This window comes from Palaemon carinicauda, unplaced genomic scaffold (genome assembly GCF_036898095.1).
Source record: "Palaemon carinicauda isolate YSFRI2023 unplaced genomic scaffold, ASM3689809v2 scaffold110, whole genome shotgun sequence".
NCBI lineage: Eukaryota > Metazoa > Arthropoda > Malacostraca > Decapoda > Palaemonidae > Palaemon > Palaemon carinicauda.
Window position 1 is genome coordinate 100421 of NW_027168594.1, and position 24122 is coordinate 124542.

Genomic DNA, 24122 nt, shown 5'->3' on the forward strand with positions numbered 1-24122 from the left:
GGGATTTCCGAGGCTTAATCAGCCATTGCGTGTTTTATGATTAAAGGAAGAGAGCAGGTATGTGCCACAATGGCGGAGTCAGTCTCAGAGGTACAAAACAGGCATTAATTCTTCCCTTATTTTTTGGGCTGTGTTAGATGTAATAAAAAATGATAAACTGGTTCCTCAAGTAGAGACCAGAACTCAAACTGATGTTTTGATAGGAATACTCAAAGTTTTCTACCTTTAGGTGATATGCCTCAGCCTCAAAATTGTCACCAGGAGTCCCTTTTGTTTCAGCGATAGAACATCAGAAGTCCGATGTAATAGTTGTTGCCAACCGGACTTGAAGATCTTATTGGAAAAGAGTATGATGGTCCTTCCCAGTGAATTCCAGTTGGGGGAAGATTTTCCCACTTCTATCCCAATCTTTGGGTGTTAGCTGTGGTCAAAATAGGTTACTGGATTCCTCTAGCCTCCAAACCTCCCTTGTCCAAAAAAACTAGTTATGTGTCAGAGGTATTTTACCAATACAGTAAAAGCTCAAAATTCGCAGCTAGAAACTAGGAAGCTGGGAACCTTCTATATAAAGATGTGATAAAGGAGGTTGTGAACCTATACGTGGGGTTTTACAACAGATTATTCCTAGTTCCCAAAAGGGGTTGGAGAGCAAGTCTAGATCTTTCAGTGCTTAGGAAGTTTACAGGTCTCATTGTTTTGATGAGATTGTCCACCATATCCTCAGAAACAAAGGTTTTTCAAAGCCCTCTAAACTGTCTATTATAAGTTTTAAAAGGCAGTTTACCAATAATCTATATCAAATACAATGGAATGTTTATTTTGATTTATGCAAAGCTAAAAAAGTGTTAATGACTAAGTTTAGCTTAGATTACATTGTAAAGTTTTTACATGTCTTCTTTATGACAAAAAACTTTGTTTCACTATCTAAGGGATACACAGCCATGATTAATTCTGTTCTCAGGCATCTTGAATTAGATCTCTCCATTTCATGTATTATAGAGGATGCACTTAGATCTTTTAGTATTGAAAGGCATCTGGTAGTCGGGTCTATTTTTGGTAATTTGGATATGGTTTTACAGTATTTAGTAGGGCCAATTTTTGACCTGTTGGACCACAAGCTTTGTATCAAAGTAGGCTTTGAGGAACACAAGATGTTTTTGTCTCCTTTTTTTCTTCCTTCAGAGCCAAAAATGATTTTAATGCTAAGAGTTTGCCTACCATTTTACCCATCCCTTCTCTGAAAATGACTGAAAACATTTCAGCAAAAGACGGGCTACATTGTCCGGTAAAAGCCATTCAGTATTATTTGGACAAAACTATAAGCGTTAGGGATAGTATCTCCACTGATTTGTGGTATTCTTTGAAATTGAGGGGCAAGAGAGTTCTGAGCTTCCTATGAATTACTGCTGAATGTTTCATTCTTTTACTGAGGGTATATTGTATGTTTATTGATGGTAAAGAAAATATGAATATTTTAAAGTTAGTAAAAAAATGTTGATGAAATCGAGCTTTGGGAGAATAACCAATATGATCATCAAAGGAATATAGAAATAAGATGTTATTAGAATTCAATTTTTTCACTCCTAGTTCTTATCTCACTTATTTTTTTTTACATCTACTATTTTCAGTCTTTGGTACTTGTTTATTATCTTGTGAATCTGGCATTTTGATAGTGACTATAAATCCTTTGTTTTGTTTTACTTCCTTCACATTCCTTTTATTATTTTTAATTTTTTTTTATTTATCTTAAAGCTATTCCTATTAAGGCCTTTCATGCCTTCTTGATTCTACAGGGGGTCTCATCTACTACTACACCTATCAAAGGCACAAAGGTTCACCCACCCGCACTTATCGTAATTGGATACATAATTGGTGCTTGTACTTTGAGGAGAGGTGAACATACAAGTTGAAAGTTATGAATAGCTGCTGCATATATATATTTCCTCTTTTTGTCTTTAGGAATGTTCGTTTCCAGGCTGCAGACTGAGTTTTCCTTCCTTAGCCATAGTGAAGGTACACCAGTCTTTGAATGACGTGTTACTGTCAGATGCCATCTTGCACTCCTGATACTACACACACATGCTGTGGCTGGGGATTGATCTGTTTGCTGCTCAATATACATGTGCCATGTATCTGCTATGCGTATCAATTGGCCTGCCTACCTGATGGTTAGTGCCTTCCATCTCTATATATAAGGTTTCTGGTTTTGTATTTTGAAATGATAGAAGTTTACACTCGTACCTCAAGGGTTCATCACCTTTGAGTCATTAGGGATCTAGTTTACCTATTCCCATTACCTATTCCTTCACAGTGCTCCTACCATAGAAGAGGAGGAGGAAGGAATTACCGAAGCACAAGACCAGTCTGGCATAGTCGCTTGAGACTTAGGCCATTCCATTTGTATGATTTTGTGGGAGGAGCAGCACTCTACTAAAAACCGAACCCAAAGGAAGGATCTTGACACGGAGTACAGGAACTCGTTCTCCTAGTGCTCTGTCTCATGTGAGACTGAGCATGAGTGCTGCTAGTCGAGATGTTGGCAAACGTTATCATTCTTGTCCTGCCTCTGGACGTTCCCAGGACGCTTCAGTGACGCCATCTCGAGAAATCTTCCGACTTGCTGATACTACTCCTTAATCTAGATCTTCCCATGACTGAAATTTTCCAGATGCTAAGATCTTTCATCTCATTCGCGTTTGAAACATTGGAACATGACTTCTCAATTCTGGTCTGAAATGCTGAGATGCCACATCATGCATGTGGTGGTTGCCTAGGATCCTTTCCAATCAAGTTCTCCTGTGAATTTTCTCAAGAAGGCCCCTAAAACAACTACCCTTTATGCCGCTTAGTACAGCAATTCCGACTTTGTCTGATTAATGGAATTCCTTAATCTATAGTGATTGATAGCATCCTAGTTCCTGGGCTTTTCGCAGACACCCTCTTCAATCAATAGAACCAGAAGAGTCCACGCTGACAGTAGGGACGCGGATGAAGATGTGAGCACAAGATACAATGTCCTGTCATCAGAGTCCACTGCCTTGGAATCTACTTCCAAGGCCAACCTCCAAGCTACATCGATGTTTGATCACTTGGCAGTCCCAATCATGCACTTGATTACACCCAGAGTTTGTCAAAGCTCAAGTACGAGGAAGTGGATGAATGTGATCTAATCAAATGCCTAGAACAAAGCCTTCTTGATGCACCTTTCATATGCTCCATGGGCCATTTGAAGCCAAGAGAAAAGGAATACAATTGTCTCTTGCTTTGCCAGACACGGTAGTCAAGAGAGTTATGTCCCTTACAGAATGCATTGGCATGAGAGTTGTTATTATTACTTGCTAAGCTGCAACCCTAGCTGGAAAAGCAGGATGCTATAAGCCTAGAGGCTCTAGCAGGGAAAATAGCCTAGTGAGAAAAGGAAACATGGAAATAAGAGAAGTAATTAACAATTGAAATAAAATATTTTAAGAACAATAACAACATTAGAATCAATATTTTATATATAAACTATAAAAACTTTAATAAAATAAGAGGAAGAGAAATAAGATATAATAGTGTGCCTGAGTGTACCATAAAGCAAGAGAACTCTACCCCAAGACAGTGGAAGACCATGGTACAGAGGCTATGGCACTACTCAAAACTAGAGAACAATGGTTTGATTTTGGAGTGTCCTTCTCGTGGAGTAGCTGCCTACCAAAGCTAAAGTCTCTCTTCTACCCTTACCAAGAGGAAAGTAGCCACTGAACAATTATAGTAGTTAACCCCTTGGAAGGAACAACATTAGGGCGGTAATGGTGGAAGAAGGCGCAAACAAGTCTCCTCCTTTAGCAATTGATTACTACTAAGGGTCCAGGCCCTTCAAGGATAACTATTCCAAGATTACCATCACAACATTATCAAGTGCTGAGAAAGAATCCAGTGACATCAGGTCCAGTTGGCAACTCAAGGCTCTTCCTTCCTTGGAAAAACTAAGACATCTCCGTCCAAACACCCGTGACTTGGCCCTCCAGGTAGAGAAATAGTAGGAGGAAAGGCCGAAAGGATCACAGAACTCAGTGACTTTCTATAGCTTCTATGAGCTTCTATGACCACTGTGTCCTTGTAGACCTTAAGGGCACCTAACATCGTACCCGTTACCCAAGTTCTACAGAATGTTTTCTCTTCCCCGTCTTGGGGAAAGTAGCTACCAATTCAAAACTTGATACTTCGGACTGGCTATCACTCCCCAAGTGTTACGCTAGTTTCTTTTGAGCACTCAATCATCACTCGTCTACCAATGGGTCTGGCCAATACATTGACACAGGCTCCTTGTCTCTTGTTTCATTCCGCGTTTTAAGATATATCGAATAAAGAGCTTTTTTGAATTCCCAGACAGAGAGTGGAATATCTGGAAATACTTTAGCATGAAAGCTAAGGAGACTCCTGGCATATAATCATAGAAACAGTTAAACATAACTGTTCCTGCTCTGCCCTCTAGATCAACAAAGACAATGCCTTCAGAGGCTTCATTCATTTACAAAAAGGCTAATCTCAAGTGTTGGGAGGTAGAAGGAATCTACGCTCGCACCTCTATCAGGTCTGAGTGTATTGTCATCTTGAGATTTTAAACCATCCAGTATGGTTATAGGTACTTCTTCCCTAAGGATAAGTCTCCGATTAAAGTACGAGTGTTTGTATTGTTGTATGAAAAAATCTCAAATTTTTAAAGGAATTTTTAGTTTTGCTAACTAGGGAAGGTCCTCAACTTATGCACTTAATAGGTTCGAAGAGCCTGTTTGTAAGTCAAATTGTTTGTCAGTCAATTTTTTTTTTAATTTTTTCCTATGGTAGGCCTAACCTGAATCCCATGCCTATGACTTCCAGCTACAAAAATCAACAAATAGTCAGGTTTCATATGAAATAGATATCAGGATATTACAAATGTCAGTTTGCTTACTGTGTTAAATGATAGTTTTCTTTATCTTAATTTTGTTATTTCCTGTCGGATGTATGTATGTTTGTCGAAAGTAAGTTGGAGACCTTCTGAATAGAAACCCGAGCCCTATAAGTTTCATTTCCTGCCTCAACCCACCACATAAACCCTAGATGAAGGTCAAAGTGGCTACAGTATTTAGTCTACCACCCGCTAATAACTACCGACACCTTGTTATAAATTTTGACAGTTTAGTTCCAGCTGAGCTGAAGACACTCCTATTAAAAAATTCATGTTTGTATAGTCATGAAAAATATAAATTACTATTGCAATTTTTATTTGAATAGTTCAAAGTTCTTGCTTTATCATTTTGATCTTTTCTGAAACTTAATAAGAGAATAGAAGCTTGGAAATACCACTAATTACTTGCACATGATTTTGCAAAGTTTAGTGTGCCATGTTTTCATTTTATATCTTGTGAAGATTGATTAAACTCGAACAGGGTAAGACAAATTTTTTTTTATTACTGTATCATATTTTAACTCTAGTGAAATGAAAAGTTACCAATTAAAGAATTTTCCCTTTTATTGACATCCTTTCTATTGCAGGTGAATGTCTGTATAGAAACTCTTTGCAAATACATAGAAAATATTTTATCGAACCCCACGGAGGAAAAGTTCCGCAAGATTCGAATTAGCAATAAGGCGTACCAGGAGAGAATAGAACCAATGGAAGGCACAAAAGAGTTCTTAGAAGCTGCTGGGTTCTCCGTTAAAGAGCTTCCATTCAATGATGCCACAGAGAAGTTTTGGGTAAGGTTATATTTTATTTGATGTTGTTCTTAATCGGTTTTAGTTAAAAAGTTACCATTTTGCCATGATTTTTTTGTATATTTTTTTTTTTTTCCTCCTCTTACCTATCTAAGTCTTATGAGATTTGCTTGTCCATAAGCCATTAGACAACACATTAGTCAGCTGCTTCATGATTTATAATATGATCTTAATGTGCTTCAGTCATAAGTCTGAGTATAAAAAATCTCCGTGATTTGTTAGTACCCACGCCTCTACTGTATGAAGTACAGGTTTATTTTATATAGTTCATAGATTTTCGTTTTGCTTACGGAAAATTCTTGTTATTCTGCCAGTGATTTTCATGAATACCATATTATTCAGAGGAATGCATATATAGAGTACATAGGAAGTGAAAACTATTTAGATTTTTCGAAGCAAGTACTGTACTGATTGACTGGAACAAGAAATAGTACTGCAGCGTCTTGCCCATTGGATTCCATCTCTGTGATGCAAGTAATGTCTAAAGGGAGAAACTAAGTTTTCCAGTGAGGTTCAGTAGTCAACACCTAGCATCTGTGAGAGATGAAATGTGAATATATATGTCCTCGTATGAAACTAGAAGTCAATAAGTCACTCTTGTCCTTTGTGAATGTTGTATATACAGAAGGTCCACAACCTACAAACTTAATAGGTTCCAAGAAGCTGTTTGTAAGTTGAATTGTAGTCGAATTTTGCCTATGATTTCCAGCTACAACAGTTAGTAAGTAGTCAGGTTTCATAGGAAATAGATATCAGATTATTACAAATGTTATATTATAGTTATATTATAGTTTTTCTATTTAACTACTACAGTAACAGCATTTTGGAGTTGAATTTTTTTACCATTAGGAGCTTCATTTATATGTATTGAGAACATAATGATACTAAAGTGTACTATATTAATGCTCTATGTATACGATCCATCTATGCCTATCCTTGAGGTTTGAATGCCAACCCGAGATTTGCCCATCCTTCGGGAGTGGCCCTGCCCCTCTAACCAGGAATCACACAAGGATTACTTGCTTGTACTCCTTGTCTGACTAACACATCTGACTTTCCCTTCAAGCTTATATCGGTTACACAGGAATGTTGGGTGGAGATGTGGCGGGATGTAAACGATAACAAACTTTCCCCTTACTTTACTTCAAACTGGACTATTGCACGAAGGGAAAAACAAACAAAACATAACCTTAAAAACTATATTCACCGCAACCAAAAAAAACACATTAAATTCAACAGACAAAAATAACAATACACAAAATTTGCTGTATATATATCGGTGCGTGAGGGTACCGAGAACTCGCCAATAATCGAAAAAAATAATATCCTTTACATATACCCAACACCGTCAGTCCACGCACAGTACCAAAAACACTTACCCACTAAAATACCAATCACATTCTATAACCCAGCAAAATAATCAACACTTAACACTAAAACATACGAGAAACCTCTTAAATGTTTAATATACGTGTGTGGCCACCGTCGTCCATAGACTCCACACACTGGCAACTCAGTCCTTATCGCCAGTTGCCACAAATCCCTGGCAAGCAATCACTGCAGTCAATTCGACTGTCCAATCACATTAAAGGTGGTCATCATCATCATCATCATCATATCGTCAATATTTTCAGCCGGGTCGTCAACGATCAAAACACTTTCTATATTTCAGCAGTCTAAATATAAATATCAGCAGTCTTTTCCCAAGTTCATAGTACGGTCCAGGTCGTCATCATAAAGTTATTCATACATACAAGGCTAGGCAGGCAAGCAACACCTTTAAGGCCTAAATTTAACTCCAAAGAATGTTAAGGAATCCAAAGGAGGAATTACGGCCTGCAATAAAAAAGAAAAAACGCTTACGAAAACTCCTAACTAACTAAACTATCGCACTATAATCAAAGATAAATAATAAACTTTCTATCATTCATGATCGCGCCTAACAAAAATAAATAAAACAGTACTTACTCCGATACAAGAAAAATCACTTCAAAGCCGGCTGTCAATGAACAAAAAATCACAACCGACTCCTGCTACAGTCAAATATCCAATGCTTTCGCCCAAGACATTCATTACCGCCCTATCCTAGCTAAAAAATAAACAAACAACCTCAAATATACCGACAGTCTTTCCCACTACAAACAATCATTCGCTAACTACCACTTGTTCTTCGGCGCGCACCGCGGACACACAAACACACACGCACACACAAACACACACGCACACACAAACACACACGCACACACAAACACACACAAACACACACGCACACAAACACACAAACACACACGCACACACAAACACACACGCACACACACACATGTTATCATGTGCAGAGAAAACATCATCCAGCAGGAACAATTATATACTTTTTTCCAATCGTTTAGAAGTTAGAAATGTGACATCCTTTTCTGCAAAGCTGCAGGGTTTTTGGAATAGTACACTTATTGCCTGTACAGTAAATGCAGTCTTGGTTTGGAGATTACAAAGCTGTGTGCTGTTCCGTGGATAGTTCTAAAAGGTTGTAAAAACATTGTCAGTTATTTAATTCTAAATTACAAGAAAACTCTGTAGAGAGTACACACACAGAGTCTCTCTCTCTCTCTCTCTCTCTCTCTCTCTCTCTCTCTCTCTCTCTCTCTCTCCCTCTCTCTCTCTCTCTCTCTCTCTCTCTCTCTCTCATTTTGATTCAGTATAAGAATTATTGTTGTTTGTTTTTAACTAAATTTGCAAAACATTATGTTGCAAAGTTTTTTGTTATTTGTAAATATACAGAAAATGTGTAATTTTTAAAATCTTTAATAGGTATTTCCTGAAGAGAAACTCGATGACCTTAGTACTTTGGAACAACTAAGAGATGCCTTAGTCAGTGCGGAACCATTGCGCCCACAACTCGACAGAGGTACGAGAGTCCTTTTGCCAGCTGAAGCCGCTACACAGATAGATTTACCTCCAGAATTTTTCAACATGACTACAGATGAATTGAAACGGGAAATGCAAAACAGGTATGGATGTTGCACTAGGAGAAAGTTTATGTAGTATGTTGAAAATCTATTGGTGTCTGCTAAGCTCATAAGGTTGATTAAGGTTTGGTAAATATAATAGCTTGCGATAGAAGTCTGTGGAGAAACCTGGAGAAGGCCTACATCCAACAAAGGACTTTTGAAGGCTGAAATGATGATGATGAAATATAATACATTTTGGTATTTATGAATTTTTAAGATCATGGAGATGAGTCCTCTGTTTTTTATTATCCCTTATAAGAAACATTAAAAAGTAATCAACCTTTTTCAAAGAAATTTCCAAAATTAACGACTTCTAAGTATTTTGTTTATGTATAATTCTCGTGATACTTAAGGCACCTTAAACCAAAATGTGAATGACTGTTTTGGTGTGGAAGTGGTTCTGTTATTATTATTATTATTATTATTATTATTATTATTATTATTATTATTATTATTATTATTATTATTACTTGCTAAGGTACAACCCTAGTTGGAAAAGCAGAATGCTATAAGTCCGAGAGCTCCAACAAGGAAAATAGCCCAGTGAAGAAAGGAAATAAGGAAACTACAAGGAAACTACAAGAAAATAATTAACAGTTAATATAAAATATTTTAAGAACGGTAACAACATTAAAATGAATATTTCATATAAATAAGGTTGTTCAACATATTTATAGGAGGATGGGTGCATCACTTAGGGAAAATTGAGTCATGAATGTGGCATTTAACTATTGAATGCCACTAGCAATTGAAGTAGTTCTAGCCAGCGGAACTAAGAACATCTAAGACTTTAGTGTGATAAGTAAATATTTAACAAATTTCGTTAATTTATTTTTTATTAATTATTTTTTTAAAACGGCTGCACATGTCAAATGAAACAAGTTTTTCCCAAAAGAATATATGGTAAGTCTGTCGAATGTGGACCCCAAGTCCCAATCTTTTTTTCATATTTTAACTAAGTGAATACCAGAAATAAATGATTAAATATGCATTATTATGTCATCTTGAGTTTGGGAATGAAATAAACTCTATATTATGAATTGTGGTGAGAAATTCGTTGCTTCATGTTACTGAAAGAAACGCGAATAAAAACACTGCAATCTCTCTCTCTCTCTCTCTCTCTCTCTCTCTCTCTCTCTCTCTCTCTCTCTCTCTCTCTCTCTCTCTCCACTCTAATTGATCTGTATGCAGTAAAGTTCTGTTTTACTAAATTGAAAGATCTACTTTGCTTTGTATCGGCCATTGACTTCAAGAAGTTGATCGGTTTAAACAGGAGTTTGCAGTTTGTGGGAAATTGATTTTATGAGTAAATCTGCAATGTAGTTACAAACTAGATTAGTTCGTAATATTATTCGTGCAGTTAATTGTAATAGTCAGGCCCTCTCCATCATGAAGCCCAATATTACACAGCATTCTAGAAGTTTTATTCCAGCTGTGACCAAGTTGTGGAATGATCTTCCTAATTGGGTAGTTGAATCGGTAGGACTTCAAAAGTTCAATATTGCAGCAAATGTTTTTATTTTGAACAGGCTGACATAAGTCTTTTTATAGTTTATAGATGAAATACCTGTTATGATGTTACTGTTTTTAAAATGATTTGTTTTAATTGTTCATTATTTCTCATATCGTTTATTTATTTCCTTTCCTCATTAGGCTATTTTTCCCTGTTGGAGTCCTCGAGCTTGTAGCATCTTGCTTTTCCAAATAGTTTTGTTGCTTAGCTAGTAATATTAATAATAATAGTAATACCAAGGCTAGTCCATTGCCAAGAGTATTTCTTTGTAGTTCATATATGACAGATTTATTCTCAAGGTTTTTACCGATCTTCAAGATATTTTATATCTTTTACTCATTGTTATTATTACTTGCTAAGCTACAACCCTAGTTGGAAAACCAGGATGCTGTAAGCCCAGGGGCTCCAACAGGGAAAATAGCTCAGTGAGGAAAGGAAACAAGGGAAAATAAAATATTCCAAGAAGAGCAACAATATTAAAATAAATATCACTTTATAAAATATAAAAACTTTAACAAAACAAGAGGAAGAGAAATAAGATATAAGATAGAACAGTGTGCGCGAGTGTACCCTCAAGTAATAGAACTCTAACCCAAGACAGTGGAAGACCATGGTGCAGAGGCTATGGCACTACCCAAGACTAGACAAAAATGGTGTCCTTCTCCTAGAATAGCTGCTTACCATAGCTAAAGAGTCTTTTCTACCCTTACAAAGAGGAAAGTGGCCACTGAACAATTACATTGCAGTAAGAAGAATTATTTGGTAATCTTAGTGTTGTCAGGTGTATTAGGGACAAAGGAGAATATGTAAAGAATAGGCCAGACTATTTGGTGTGTGAGTGTGTAGGCAAAGTGAAAATGAACTTCTCATATAGTTTGCTTATTTCCTTACTTCCTTTCCTCACTGCTATTTTTCCCTGTTGGAGGCCTTGGGCTTATAGCATCCTGCTTTTCCAACTAGAGTTGTAGCTTAGTTAATAATAATAATAATAATAATAATAATAATAATAATAATAATAATAGTGCCTTATTGAGATTCCTCTACACACTTTGATCCAGCCTGAATTCTTTATTGTATAGTAATTTGAAAGTGAAATATCAACAGCTTTGAACAATTTGTATTTTTTCGTGTAAGCATTTCATTTGTATTAGTTGAGTTATAACTTCCTTTTTTCTTTTCCACCTTGTTAGATTTTAACATTTATATCTTAGTGACATCATTGACAGTTATCAATGTTGCTTATAAAAATTATTTCTTAAAAAAATTTATAAATTTTTTCTAAACTTTGCGCAGTCAGGGAAATATTTATGTCAATAAAAGGGTAAAAGTGGTGATGTGAATTTTTACTGTTTTGCACCTGTTGATAATTCACTAAATAAAGTAGGTAGTAGGTTGCCAAGGAACCAGCCACCCGTTAAGATACTACCACTAGAGAGTTATGGGGTCCTTTGACTGGCCAGACAGTGCTACATTGGATCCTTCTCTCTGGTTACTGTTCATTTTTCCTTTGCCTACACATACACCGGATAGTCTGGCCTATTCTTTACATATTTTCCTCTGTCCTCATACAGCTGACAACACCGAGATTACCAAACAATTCTTCTTTGCTCAAGGGGTTAACTACTGCGCTTTAATTGTTCAGTGGTCACTTTCCTCATGGTAAGGGTAGAAGAGACTCTTTAGCTATGGTAAGCAGCTCTTCTAGGAGGAGGACACTCCAAAATCAAACTATTGTTCTCTAGTCTTGGTTAGTTCCACAGCCTCTGTACTATGGTCTTCTACTGTCTTGAGTTAGAGTTCTCTTGTTTGAGGGTTAGTTCCACAGCCTCTGTACTATGGTCTTCTACTGTCTTGAGTTAGAGTTCTCTTGTTTGAGGGTACATTCAGGCACACTAATCTATCTTATTTCTCTTCCACTTGTTTTGTTAAATTTTTTATAGTTTATATAGGAATATTTATTTTAATGTTGTTACTGTTCTTAGAATATTTTATCTTTCCTGTTTCCTTTCCTCACTAGGCTATTTTCCCTTTTGGATCCCCTGGGCTTATAGCATCCTGCTTTTCCAACTAGGGTTGTAGCTTAGCAATTAATAATGATAATAATAATATCCCTTAACAGTCCCTTGGTGCACAGTAACAATGTTTTTTCCCTTTCAGAAATTTTTTCATAATGGAAAATGTATACATTGTTTTTCTTCTACTTCAGAACCAAAGATGTCGAAAGAACTCAAATGCTGATGACAAAGGTAATGCGTGAGAAGTTAGAGATGAGAGAAATCAGGAAGTACAGATTTTCTCTTATTAGGTATGTGCCAAGATCCTCTTGAATATTTTTTCTATCATTAAGTATGGTTATTATTGTTGTGAGTTATGCTCAAGGAAAGTTATTATCTCTTTGAATATCCCTGATGCTTCTTCTCTCCTTAAATTTATAAAAAAAAAATCCTATTTATTTTTCTTTCCAAATATATATACCTCTAGTAAAGGGATGAAACAGTCTAAATTTAATGGTTAAGAGCGTCAGTAGCTTCACATTATTCAGTTTTTCCGTCGCTGTGATGAGACAAAGATATATCTCCCTTCCAGATTGTGACGAGTGTTTATTGGTTATTAATTGTCTTTCCTACTGAATGTTAGCATTCTTGCACAGTGAAAGCACTGTATAATAAATAATCCTTGTAAAGAGTACAATATCTCGCTGTTCCTCTTGGGGAAAATATGATTCAAGATCAAGAGGTTATGGCACTGGTAAATTTACACTGCGTAGTAGTAAGCTTCTACATCATAAACAGAATGACTGAAGTTTGATTCACATGATGGCCAAGTCAAGATTGATAGTTAAAGTGGATGAGAATAACTTTATTGTGGTGTTGATAATGATACGACATGCAGGGAACCAGCTACCCATTAAGATAATACCTCTAGATAGTTAATAGGTCCTTTGACTGGACAGACAGTACTACATTGAAGCCTTCTTTCTGGTTACGGCTTATTTTGTCTTTGCCTACACATACTCAGAGTAGTCTGGGCTCTTCTTACCACTCTCTCCTCTGTCCTCATACACCTGACAACACTGAGATTACCAAACAATTCTTCTTTGCTCAAGGGGTTAACTACTGCAATGTAATTGTTCAATGGCTACTTTCCTCTTGGTAAGGGTAGAAAAGACTTTAGCTATGGTAAGCAGATCTTCTAGGAGAAGAACACTCTAAAAGTAATTCAAGTTTAGTTAATTTACTACGCTCTTATATCTGAAAATATGGGACTGTATTTAAAATTCAAGTTAGAATCAATCAGAAGTTTTAACTAGATCAAAAGAAGCATTTAGAGACGATCTATGTTCCAGTATTTCAATTTTCTTCAGTAAACAATTTTGAGACCCGTTTTTCTAACCATATTTAAATCACTTGCGGGGAGTAATCTAGAAAAGTAATCTATACAAGGTTGATAATCCTCATTCTGGTTGCATTACTTATACATTAGATTATCCCTCTCTTTCCCTCACTTGTGCCCCTCCTCCAACACAATGTAAGAGTCAGCAATATGAACATCATGGGGAGAAATGAGAAATTTTAGTATGAAAACTTGTTTTTCTTATTAACTTTTGGATAAAGTATTATATCCTATGTAACCCGAGGAGTTACTGTACCTAAGGGGAAGTAGAAGTCAAAGTATTGACTGACGTGGGACGCTTACAAACCCGTTATAGTTTCCAGTAGAAGTAAAATGTTTTTCATTCTTCATGGCAGAATTATTATTTTCATTTTATTTTTATTTTTTACCATAGCTCTATCAAGATTGAATAGGACATGTATTGAAATAATTAATTTAGTTAAAACTAAGTTCTAAAAAAGATATAAAGACCATTCATTTTAACTTATGTAGGTTGGTCAGGTTTTGATAATTCTGTATAGAATCCTCTGGCCAGTGGATACATATTTGTTAAATGGAAATAGCTTTTAATTATGTAGTAGAAAATAAGCTTTACAGTTTTAAGTCATTTGTAACATTTATGATAATCACATACCATCATCTTAAGTGAAGCCATTCATCTATTCTAATATATTACAGGGTCCGTTTTCCAGATGGATTAATCCTACAAGGTACTTTCGGAGTTTATGAGAAATTTGCAGAGATAATGACTTTCGTAAGAAGTCGCTTGGTAAATGACTGGCGGCCATTTATTTTGAGTCTCAGTGGAGGAGGAAAGGTGAGAAATTCATCTTTAATTTGTACATGTATCTCCTATGGAAGTTTTCAAGTTTCGTGTTGCATGCAGTCTGTTTCTCTTATTTCCATTTCATTACCAAATACCGGTAAATACCAATGCTAAATGACCTTCGTGGCCCCATTAATCTGGCTCTGACTGTAAATGTATTGTGGTAGCCAATGTGGTAACATCCCTGACTGGTGAATGCCAAACAGCGTAGAGTCCCGCTCAAATTCGATAGTTTCTTTGATCACTGCAACCTCACCGTCCTTGTAGGCTGAGGATGGCGGGGTTGTGGGAGTCAATAGATCTATCTGCAGAGTCATCAGCAGCCAATTTCTGGCCCTACTTGGTCCTAGCTTGGATGGAGAGGGGACTTGGGTGCTGATCATATGTATATATGGTCAGTCTTTAGGGCAATCTCACTGTCCCTTGTCTCTGCCATTCATGAGCGGCCTTTAAACGTGTATATCCGTATACAATATATACATCTTAGGGAATTAACATCATACGTATCAGGAATTGTGAAGGGTGATCAAGCACCTGATCGTAAGGGGGAAGTGAGGTTCAGTTCCTTTAATATTAAATAATTCACTTTCATAATAATTTTTTTACCAAAATTAACCTTTAATAATTATTTATATGGTATTTGAAGTTTTTCAGTACAGTAAAATGACATTGACATCATTAATTGGTTACCTTTATTTGATTTCTGTATTGTACTTTGGACAGAATTAATCTTCTATCTCTCTTATCTCCTGTACTTTTATCATATACATTCCTGAACTCCGACGCACTCTAGATCTTGATCCCGCTACTTCCATAGCGATTGTTTTAGGACCAGCTTTACCTCATACTTTTGCAGCACATATCAAAACCATCACCATAGTAAGTTTTAAGCCTTTTTTTTTTTTTCCTTATGGGAATTACATCTTTCTATAAATTTCTCCTGTGTAATAAATTGTAAACATCCCCGTCTCGCAATCTGTTGGACAACAGTTTGAACCCGGTCGGGCTCAAAAGTTCGTTGTAGTGTCTATAACCTCACCATCCTTGTTGTGAGATAGGGATAGGACGTTTGATGGGAGCCCGTAGGTCTACCTACCGAGTCATCAGCAGCCATTACATAGCCCTCCTTGGTCCTAGCTTGGGTAGAGAGGAGGTTTGGGCGCTGATCATATGTATATATGGTCATTCTCTAGTGCACCATCCTGTCCCTGGCTGCCTCTGCTGTTCCAAAGCAACCTTCAAACTCCAATCATGAATCTTAACATTTTTGAGGTCACTTGTTCATCATTTTCCTTATTGTCCATTTATCTGCTTCGTAGAATAGTACAGAAATTATACACCTCTCGTGAATATTTCCACTCATGCTTTCTTCTAAGGGCTCATTGTTATTCACAAGTGGTCTGTCAATTCCTCTCCATTCTTTCTTGTGATTCTGTCAACTCCTGCTTTGCAGTCCATTGTATCCCTAAGGTAACAAATGATCAGTCTATCACAGCAAATACTTCTTTAAAGATATGAAATTTTCCCTCCTGTAGTGTTTTATTTGACTCTTCGGGACCTATGTGAATGTACACAAAAATAATTTGGTAATAAACCTTACAAGGAAAACTGTATGATTATATTTATTTTACTCTGATTTTCTTGTATTGGATAATGTGTATATTTTGAATGAATGGCTCATTCCATCACATATTGAGTTTTTACAATTTCCTATTTATTTACAGTTTACAGAAGAAGAAGAAGACCAGAATTTGGTAGATCTGCGACTAGTTCCAGCTGTAGTTTTTAATTTTACATGGGATCCAAGTGTTAGGGACCCAAATTTAGACGACAGTGTATATTTAAATGAAGAAACTTGTTTACTAATGCAGTAAATGACTGAAACTGTGTTTAGATGTAAGACACCATTTATGAAGATCAATATGATAGTTTTTCTTTAGTGATTCATTATTCTGAGACATGATGTGTCCAGAAGGAGCCGGTCCACAATTTTTGGGTTAGGTAGCTTAAACCCAAATATTTGTCTTAAAGATTATCCTTGGTAATGTTCCTATCTGTAATAGTAAAAGACAAAAATGCGTATTTAGAATATCAGCGAAGATTTGCTTTCTACTTTCTAAGTATTTAAGATAAACTAATTTATTGGCAAATAATGTTTAAATATTCAAGTAAGAAATTTGTTTTTAAAATATAGCAAAATTGGCCTAATCTTTGTTTATCAAAGTTAAAAATGAATATGGCAGTAGTAGTGATTTAAACTGTATAAAGTTACTTTTGAGAAAATGACAATTGAATTCGTGAAATCCCTGAGAATAAGTAGTATTTTCATTAACTTTAATTCTAATTTTCCTCTCTATTGGGGAATCCATTCTTGTACTTTGGTGTATGGAAAACCAAATAATGAGGCTAAGTTTATCAAATGTTAAATATCTATAACCCGCTAGCATGATTATACCAGCGCACTTGTTTATTACATAAATGCCTCTTTTTTTTTTAATGACTTCTTGTCTTTATTATTATCAAATATTAAAGACTTGCAATTTGCCCAGCTCAGTTTTATTGCGGCATCTGCTTATTTTTCGCTAATGTGCAATTTACTTTCCTTATAAAACATTCAGGACTTGCAAGATTATTTGTAACAATAGTTATATTTTCATGGTTCAAAAAATGTTTTCACCATTGTTAGCATGTTTGTTTGTTATACGATATTCATTTGGGGTTTTTATTTCCTGTTTTCTCGTGAAAATTAGATAAGGGATGGAGGTTGAAGGTATCGGTGGTGGAAGAGATCATCTTGTGATAGCAGGAGAGATAGTAGTTTTCATAGCAGAGGAGTCAACAACCTCATGCTATAGCAGCTTGAGAGGTATTTGTTTCACTTTTTTAGTTTTGTTGCAAAGTTATTGCCTTATAGCGTTTCCATATTGCTTATTATATAAATGTGTGTACAGTACAGTATATATACAGTAAATAAAGTAATAGATATGCATGAAAGTTTCATAATAGATATTCTTATGAAAATATTAAGCAAAAAATACTTAAAATTGAGATACCATATGAAATTTTTACAGAATGTTGCACTCTGAATGTTTTAAAAGAAAGACATTTTTAAAGAATTTCTCTCTGAACAATCGTGGACCGGTCCCCTCTACTGATGTAAACATTTATTTTATTCAAAGTATCTACTGATATTTTTTTAAGTAGTGCAGCTTTCATTTCTATCTATGGAATTTATAACTTTTTACTATTCAGATATTCTAAGCATCCAGCTGTGATACAATTGTACCACATTATGTAAAAAATGTTAACCGCAAAGCCAAAAAACATGTACCATTGCATAGGAGAGTTATCTCTTTATTTACATCATTGTAAACTTTATCCAATTTGTTTTATCTTGTAGACATTTAACTGATTTTCTTCCAGAAATGCCTTTGTATAAGAGAAAATTATCAATGTCTTGACATATACAAGCCCTCATATGATCAAACCTGTATTACTTAATTCATGACAAATAATAGGAAGACTGTGGAATTGAGGAAACTATTCGTGATGTATGCCAAAACGTGCTATTGAATACTATTTGTTCAGAAAGATGCTAATATTAAAATAGAGCCCAGATCCAGGACTGAGTTCTCATAAAATATGGATTTTATATGAAAGAAATTCCATCGATATAACCGTGGAAATCAGATACACAAATTTTAGAAGTGGCTTCAGGTATATGTCAAAATAAGACTGTTATTGTATTTAAAAAACTAGTTGGATTTAATGACAAACTTGTTTTTTTTTTTTTTTAAACATTTTTATTTCTACCAAACCAGTTTTCACCCTAAATTTCACAATGTATTGTGACCCGAGACTTCAAAATACAATATAATATTCAATCATGTGCCACACTCATTCATTTAATTTCTATTTAATTTTAAACATTTGGAATCACGGATAGCTAATATAGTACAGTTTTCTATCTGTAATAACACTGTAAAATAAGATTGTTCCAGTACCAAATACAAAGCATTTAGCTCTTCACTGTAGAGATATATTTCAGCGGCAGCTGAAACTAGCCGTAAATTTTTCTGCTAGGTAGGGGATGTTAGACCAACCACCCCGCTCACATACACAGTCACCAACACAAGGATGTTGACTAGGTTTAACCACCAGATTAATAAACCAACTAGCCTGTAATTTCAAAATCTTGACTTTTCTCTTGTAGGTTGTTGGTTGGCCAGGGCACCAGTCACCCGTTGAGATACTACTGCTAGAGAGTTATTGAGTTCATTAACTGTGCAGACAGTACTACATTGGCTCCCTCTCTCTCTAGTTACAATTCATTTTTCCTTTGCTTACACATACACCAAATGGTCTGGCCTATTCTTTCCATATTCTTCTCTCCTCATACACTTGACAATCCTTCACTCAAGATGTTAACAACTACAATGTAATTGTTCAGAAGCTACTTTCCTCTTGGTACGGGTAGAAGAGAGACTTTAGCTATTGTAAGCAGCTATTTTAGGAGAACAACACTCCAAAATCAAACCAATGTTCTCTATTCTTGGGTCGTGCCACAGCCTTTGTACCATGGTCTTCCACTGTCTTGGGTTAAAGTTCTCTTTTGCTTGAGGGTACACTCAGGCATGCTGTTCTGTCTTATTAAACTTGCTCTGGTTGTTTTTTAAATTTTTATAGTTTCATTTAATGTTATTGTTCTTGAAATATTTCATTTTGATTGTTCATCACTACTTACGTAGTTTATTTTCCTTGTTTCCTTTCTTCGGTTGGCTATTTTTCTCTGTTGAGAGGCCTTGAACTTGAAGACTCCTGCTTTTCCAACTAGGGTTGCAGCTTAGCTTGGAACAGAAATAATAATAATAATAAAAGTATGTGTGTATTTCTTTTTAGAATGCCGGTTTGTCCAGACAAGGAAGGGCGCCGATGCGTTACCTTCATGTCTGCATGGAGACTGATCCTCATGTACTTTCACCTGTGTGCTGAGAGCACGCCTCTGCGCAGGATTTAGTAGACGCCGGAAAAAAGAAAGTAAAGAGATTCTTATCTTCGGGTTCATCCTTAAATCGAAGAAACCTCGCCATCTTCCTCCGGCGGCTTGATCCAGTCACTCCTACTCTGCCCCGTTCTGGCTCCTCTGGGGATCAGTCGGGGAATTGTGTAGATACTTGGACTCGCACAATCTTGTGGGGCTAAAGCCGCAGGGGTCCCTCTCTGCTGATGCAAAACGTCAGCTTTGGCCTTCCTTAGGGCTACCAGGCTCTTATTGTAAGGTACGCCTTCTTGAGGTTCTTCGGTGATGATGAGACTACCTCACCCAAGGTTTCTGGTAATCATTCCCCATAACACTCCGGCAGTATTGCTCCAAAGAAGTCTCGTTTCTCCTTAACCGTAACATCCTCATTGCCTGTGTCCCACCTCATTCAGCTAAGGCCGACGAGCACCAGAACTCGGCGAATGCTCTTCAGGGGATTCCTTTGCGGAAATACCTCAAGGTGTTGGACTTTCCATTCGCGGGATGGACACCATTCACCTGCTGTTCTGGGACCATCTATATGTTAACGGAATGATTCTTCCATATCGGCAACAGGTTCAGATCGTCCTTTCTGCCGTGGGAAAGAAGGCGTTCACTTGAATGGTTACCTCCGAGAGGTTTCCTTAAACAGGTGCAAGATTCCTCTGTACTGTACCTCATTCTAGCTCTTCGGAGCTAGACGAGGGGGTTGGGAGGTTGGCGAATGTATACATCTCCCAACCCTGCTGTCGTTCCCAAAGGCCAGCGTCCACCCTTGAGCTTCTACCTGTTACGGGGGAGAACCCTCTGTGTTGACTTCTCCTTCTCAGATTGTTAATACATCACACACTAGAGAGAGGGACACTAGGCAAAACTCTGCTTAGGAGAAAGGAGGAATATGTCCGACTTCCTTCAGTGTGTGCTGGCTGAGGAGCTAGCTACTTTAGTTCGTAAAGAGAAGTAACACGTTAGCGAGCACACACTCGCCCAGAGAAGTGAGTGGGCCTGGAGTTCATAGCACACAATCGTCTACACGCAAGACTCGTCACTCACCTACACTAGGTGTTCAGCATATGCATTCACAGTTACACGCCATAATCCTCTCTCTCCCTCTCCAGACTGATCTTAGCACACGCATGGTCCAACCGCCAACTGTGGATGGTGTTCAGCGCATGCTACCACAACACGCGCTCTATCCAGCACTTGCCAGCCTTAGAAGAGTTCAGCGCACTCGCCATTCTAAGCACCAAACACCTCCCTCGCCAAAGCGAGACTTGTTGCCTGGCATATAGACACAGGTAAGCCATCACCAACCCCATTATGCTGAACTTCCTAGTCGGTCTTTATCGTTTTATCTTGATGAAACCTTCTGTGTGGGCTTCAGCACGTAATACCACAGATGGATTACGTGCACAGACGCAAGTTGCCTGTGAGCCTCGTCAGTAGAGCACACCTGCGTAACGCTCGCCTCTTCAAGGCTTTTCTGGTGAATGCTTTCCTTCTCAGAGGACCTTCCCAACTCTCGCATAACCACCTAGGAACATCACGAATATTCGATTGGAAGCCTCGAGTTCCTCAGTAAGGAGTTCCCGTCCAACTAACCCTAAACGTAAGACTGACTAACAACCCCTACATCCTGCATTGTGGCCCTATTCTCAAATATGAGAAATATCTGCATTCTAAGGCCTCCATCACTAGCCAGGACCCTTTGTGGGAAAGGTGGGGTAATATTCCAATCAAACCTCAGAAAAGGGTCAACGATCGGACACTCCTCCTCCAGGGAACTCATTGCACCCAAGGACGAGTAGAGGCTCAACATTTCTGATGGAAGCCTTTTTTTACCGAGAACTGTAAGTTGGTTCCGATGGACATGGATCCTATGGTTCTGAGTTCTTCAGACCCAGAGGTGCTTCCGGAGCGGAAGCACCTCAGGAGACTAGACAGAAGGAAGGAGTAAAGAAGGATGCCCTCTTATTTCCCACGAACTTTACCATCCGCCCGCCAAGGATGCCAAAATGACCCCCAAGAATTGGGCTTCGACCATGGGCAGCCAAAGTTTCGGAGAACCTTCTACAGGTTACAGGCCAACCAGAGCATAACAGACTTCCTCCGAGATCTCATTCCTCTTCTTGTGAACAAGTAGACGACTTAAACCCTTCTTAGGCTCCTATGGATGTGAGCTCGGAAAAGGAAGAGCCTTTCGGCGGATCTGACCACTCCGAGGGCACGCTGCTCCCATCCGCCAGACCTAAGATCACCCCCTTGGAACAGAAAGACGCTGATCATGTTTTTCTACAAGTCCTCTCTTGCATATGGAAGAGCAATTCCTTGGGAAGACTCCCGACCCAGTTCCAGCAGAGGGAAAGGATACATTCCTAGGTCTTTTTTATGAGATTCCCCGGCCAACCAAGCCTAAGGTAGCCTTACTTGGTCAAAGGGGGTCGGGGATGCAAGAAAGAGAGGTTACGCTCAGGAGAATCACGATCTTTAAGATGAGTTAACTTGTCTCAGTTGCTTCCTCCACCCTATGTTAGGCAGAGGAGGTATTATGACGTAGTGGACGATGCCTCGCTGCTTACATGGAGCTGGCTGCAAAGTGGTCATTGCAAGCCGCTTGCTGGTTAGACTACTAGTTGGGTTACATATTCAGAACTGAGGACTTTCCCATCAAACAGAACAGGGAAGCGATGTCCGCTTTCCTGCTTGGAAAGGTACACCTTAAAAATCGCTTAGTCGGTCCTCAGATCAATGCCTGACACTAAAGAGGGTTTTCCTGTTAGCCTTGGTCTCTGCTAAAAGTCAGCGAGCTACACAGTATTTCCTATGCTTCCCTATTAAAGGGGCTACACAGTATGTCCTATGCTTGCCTATTAAAGGGGATGGGGGCAAGTGACACTAAACTTCCTCCTCTAGTTGCTAAGACACTAAATCCCGCTGTAGTGGATCCTAGACTCAGGCCCTTCCGGATCGAGTCTCCGTACTGTAATGAGTGATCAGGTTAACTGTCACTATGCTCTGTTAGGGCACTGAGGAAATACTTTACGGAATGTTTGGGCTCAACCGCAAATCAATTGACTGTTTGTCAGTACAGACAGGGTCAAGAGGACTGTTACAAAGAAGTCAATCTCCTCCTGTTTAAGGAAGGTGATAGAATGACGACTCCAAGCAGACTCGACCCCTCTTGACCATAGACCTAGAGCTTATGACATCAGGGGTGTAAGCACATCCCTGGCATCAAAAATGGAAGTCCAGTGTCACGCAGGTATTACAGGCGGGCGTGTGGAATCTTCAAACTACTGTATGTTCACCGCCCACTACCCGCAAGACGTAACCCACTGCAGCATTGACACATTCAAAATGTCCTGTGGTGGCTGTACAAAATGTGATCACTAACACCTCGGCTCCCTTGACGGATAAATAGCAGTAGGTTGAGAACAGAAGTCGTGTATTGTACAATCCGCAAAATGCTCTGGTAAGTGTCTGGGAAAATTACCTACTTAAAGTAAAGTTGTCATATTGTGCTTTCCACATCATCAACTTGAATAAGTTAATCAATCATTCCATTATTTTTTCACAAAAGTACTTGTGTGATTAATGCATACAATAAATAAAAAGTTCCCTTATCTATTCTCAAAACCTTTAAAAATCATTTATAGTTTTTGTGACATATGTACAGTATAAAAAAAGACAGGTGAAAATAACAAAATATGCACACACTGTTTTGAGAAGCCATATGCTTCCTACTACTGTATGTGATTCATGTAATACTTTGTATTACATGCATCAATTGTTTCTTTTTTGAGAATTGAAATTAAGAAAAAAATTATATCTTCATCAAGACATCTATAAAAAAAAATAAACTTTTTTGGAGATAAAATAAAAATTTCTACTGGACTATTAAATTCTGATATTTACACCTTTTGTCTTTGCTAAACAGATTAATAACATATGATTTCAAAACTGTTTTCCTGAAGATGCAGACAGGTTTTTGCCAACATAGCTTGATCTCCTTTTTGATGTCCTGGAATGTAGTTCCTTTTTCTGGTTCTCTTTAACCTGACCCAAAGATTGTACATCCTTCTTCGACGCACACTCCACTTCCGTTGAGTCCTCTTGAACTTCATCATCTAAAAGATACTGAAAACTAACTTGGTAAGGCTTTGTGGATGAGCTTTTTGCTTTCTTTATTGGAACCTGGGACTCATCTTTATTACTTCTGATGGATTCTGGGTCAAATAAGGTATTCTCTTCATATTCAGATACTTCTGCTTTAATTTGATCGTCAAGAAGATGGCTAAAACTAGTCTCGAAAGATCTTTTACGTGAAGGCTGAGCAGCCCTTTCAGAGGTTGACGGGGCACAATCCACTTTATTTCCTTTAGTAACTTTCATAGGTATCTCCTCAAGGGCAGTATGTCCCTCATTGTAAATCACTGCCAAAGAGGGTACTTTAGATCTTGTTTGAACTGTTCCTTCATGTGACCTACCTCCTTGACTATCTGAAAATAAACCTTCATTGTGTAATTCAGTAGCCTTGCTAAAAGTGGATTCACTCCCAGTAAGGTAGGTTCCCTCAGGCTTGTCAGTCCTTGTTGAATGAACATCTGCGATTGTACTAATAAT

General features: G+C 37.7%; 2 protein-coding genes across 4 annotated transcripts in view; one reads left to right on the top strand and one right to left on the bottom strand.

Annotated features, from left to right (window-relative positions):
* The window catches only part of LOC137635281 (UBX domain-containing protein 6-like), a 71669-nt gene extending 53703 nt beyond the window's left edge, over positions 1–17966 (top strand). For 2 of the 3 annotated variants that reach the window (XM_068367743.1, XM_068367742.1), the window contains 5 exons: positions 5521–5724; positions 8548–8747; positions 12467–12565; positions 14332–14470; positions 16204–17966. In XM_068367743.1, the coding sequence (XP_068223844.1) occupies positions 5521–5724; positions 8548–8747; positions 12467–12565; positions 14332–14470; positions 16204–16353 (792 nt within the window). In that variant the 3' untranslated portion in view covers positions 16354–17966. Of the gene's footprint in view, positions 1–5520; positions 5725–8547; positions 8748–12466; positions 12566–14331; positions 14471–15272; positions 15312–16203 lie in introns of those variants that run through there. The other variant, XM_068367744.1, reaches the window with a different exon arrangement.
* Positions 17967–23402: 5436 nt separating this feature from the next.
* The window catches only part of LOC137635280 (uncharacterized), a 153494-nt gene continuing 152774 nt past the window's right edge, over positions 23403–24122 (bottom strand). Inside the window, 1 exon segment of the mRNA XM_068367741.1 lies at positions 23403–24121. Within this exon segment, the coding sequence (XP_068223842.1) occupies positions 23454–24121 (668 nt within the window). The 3' untranslated portion in view covers positions 23403–23453.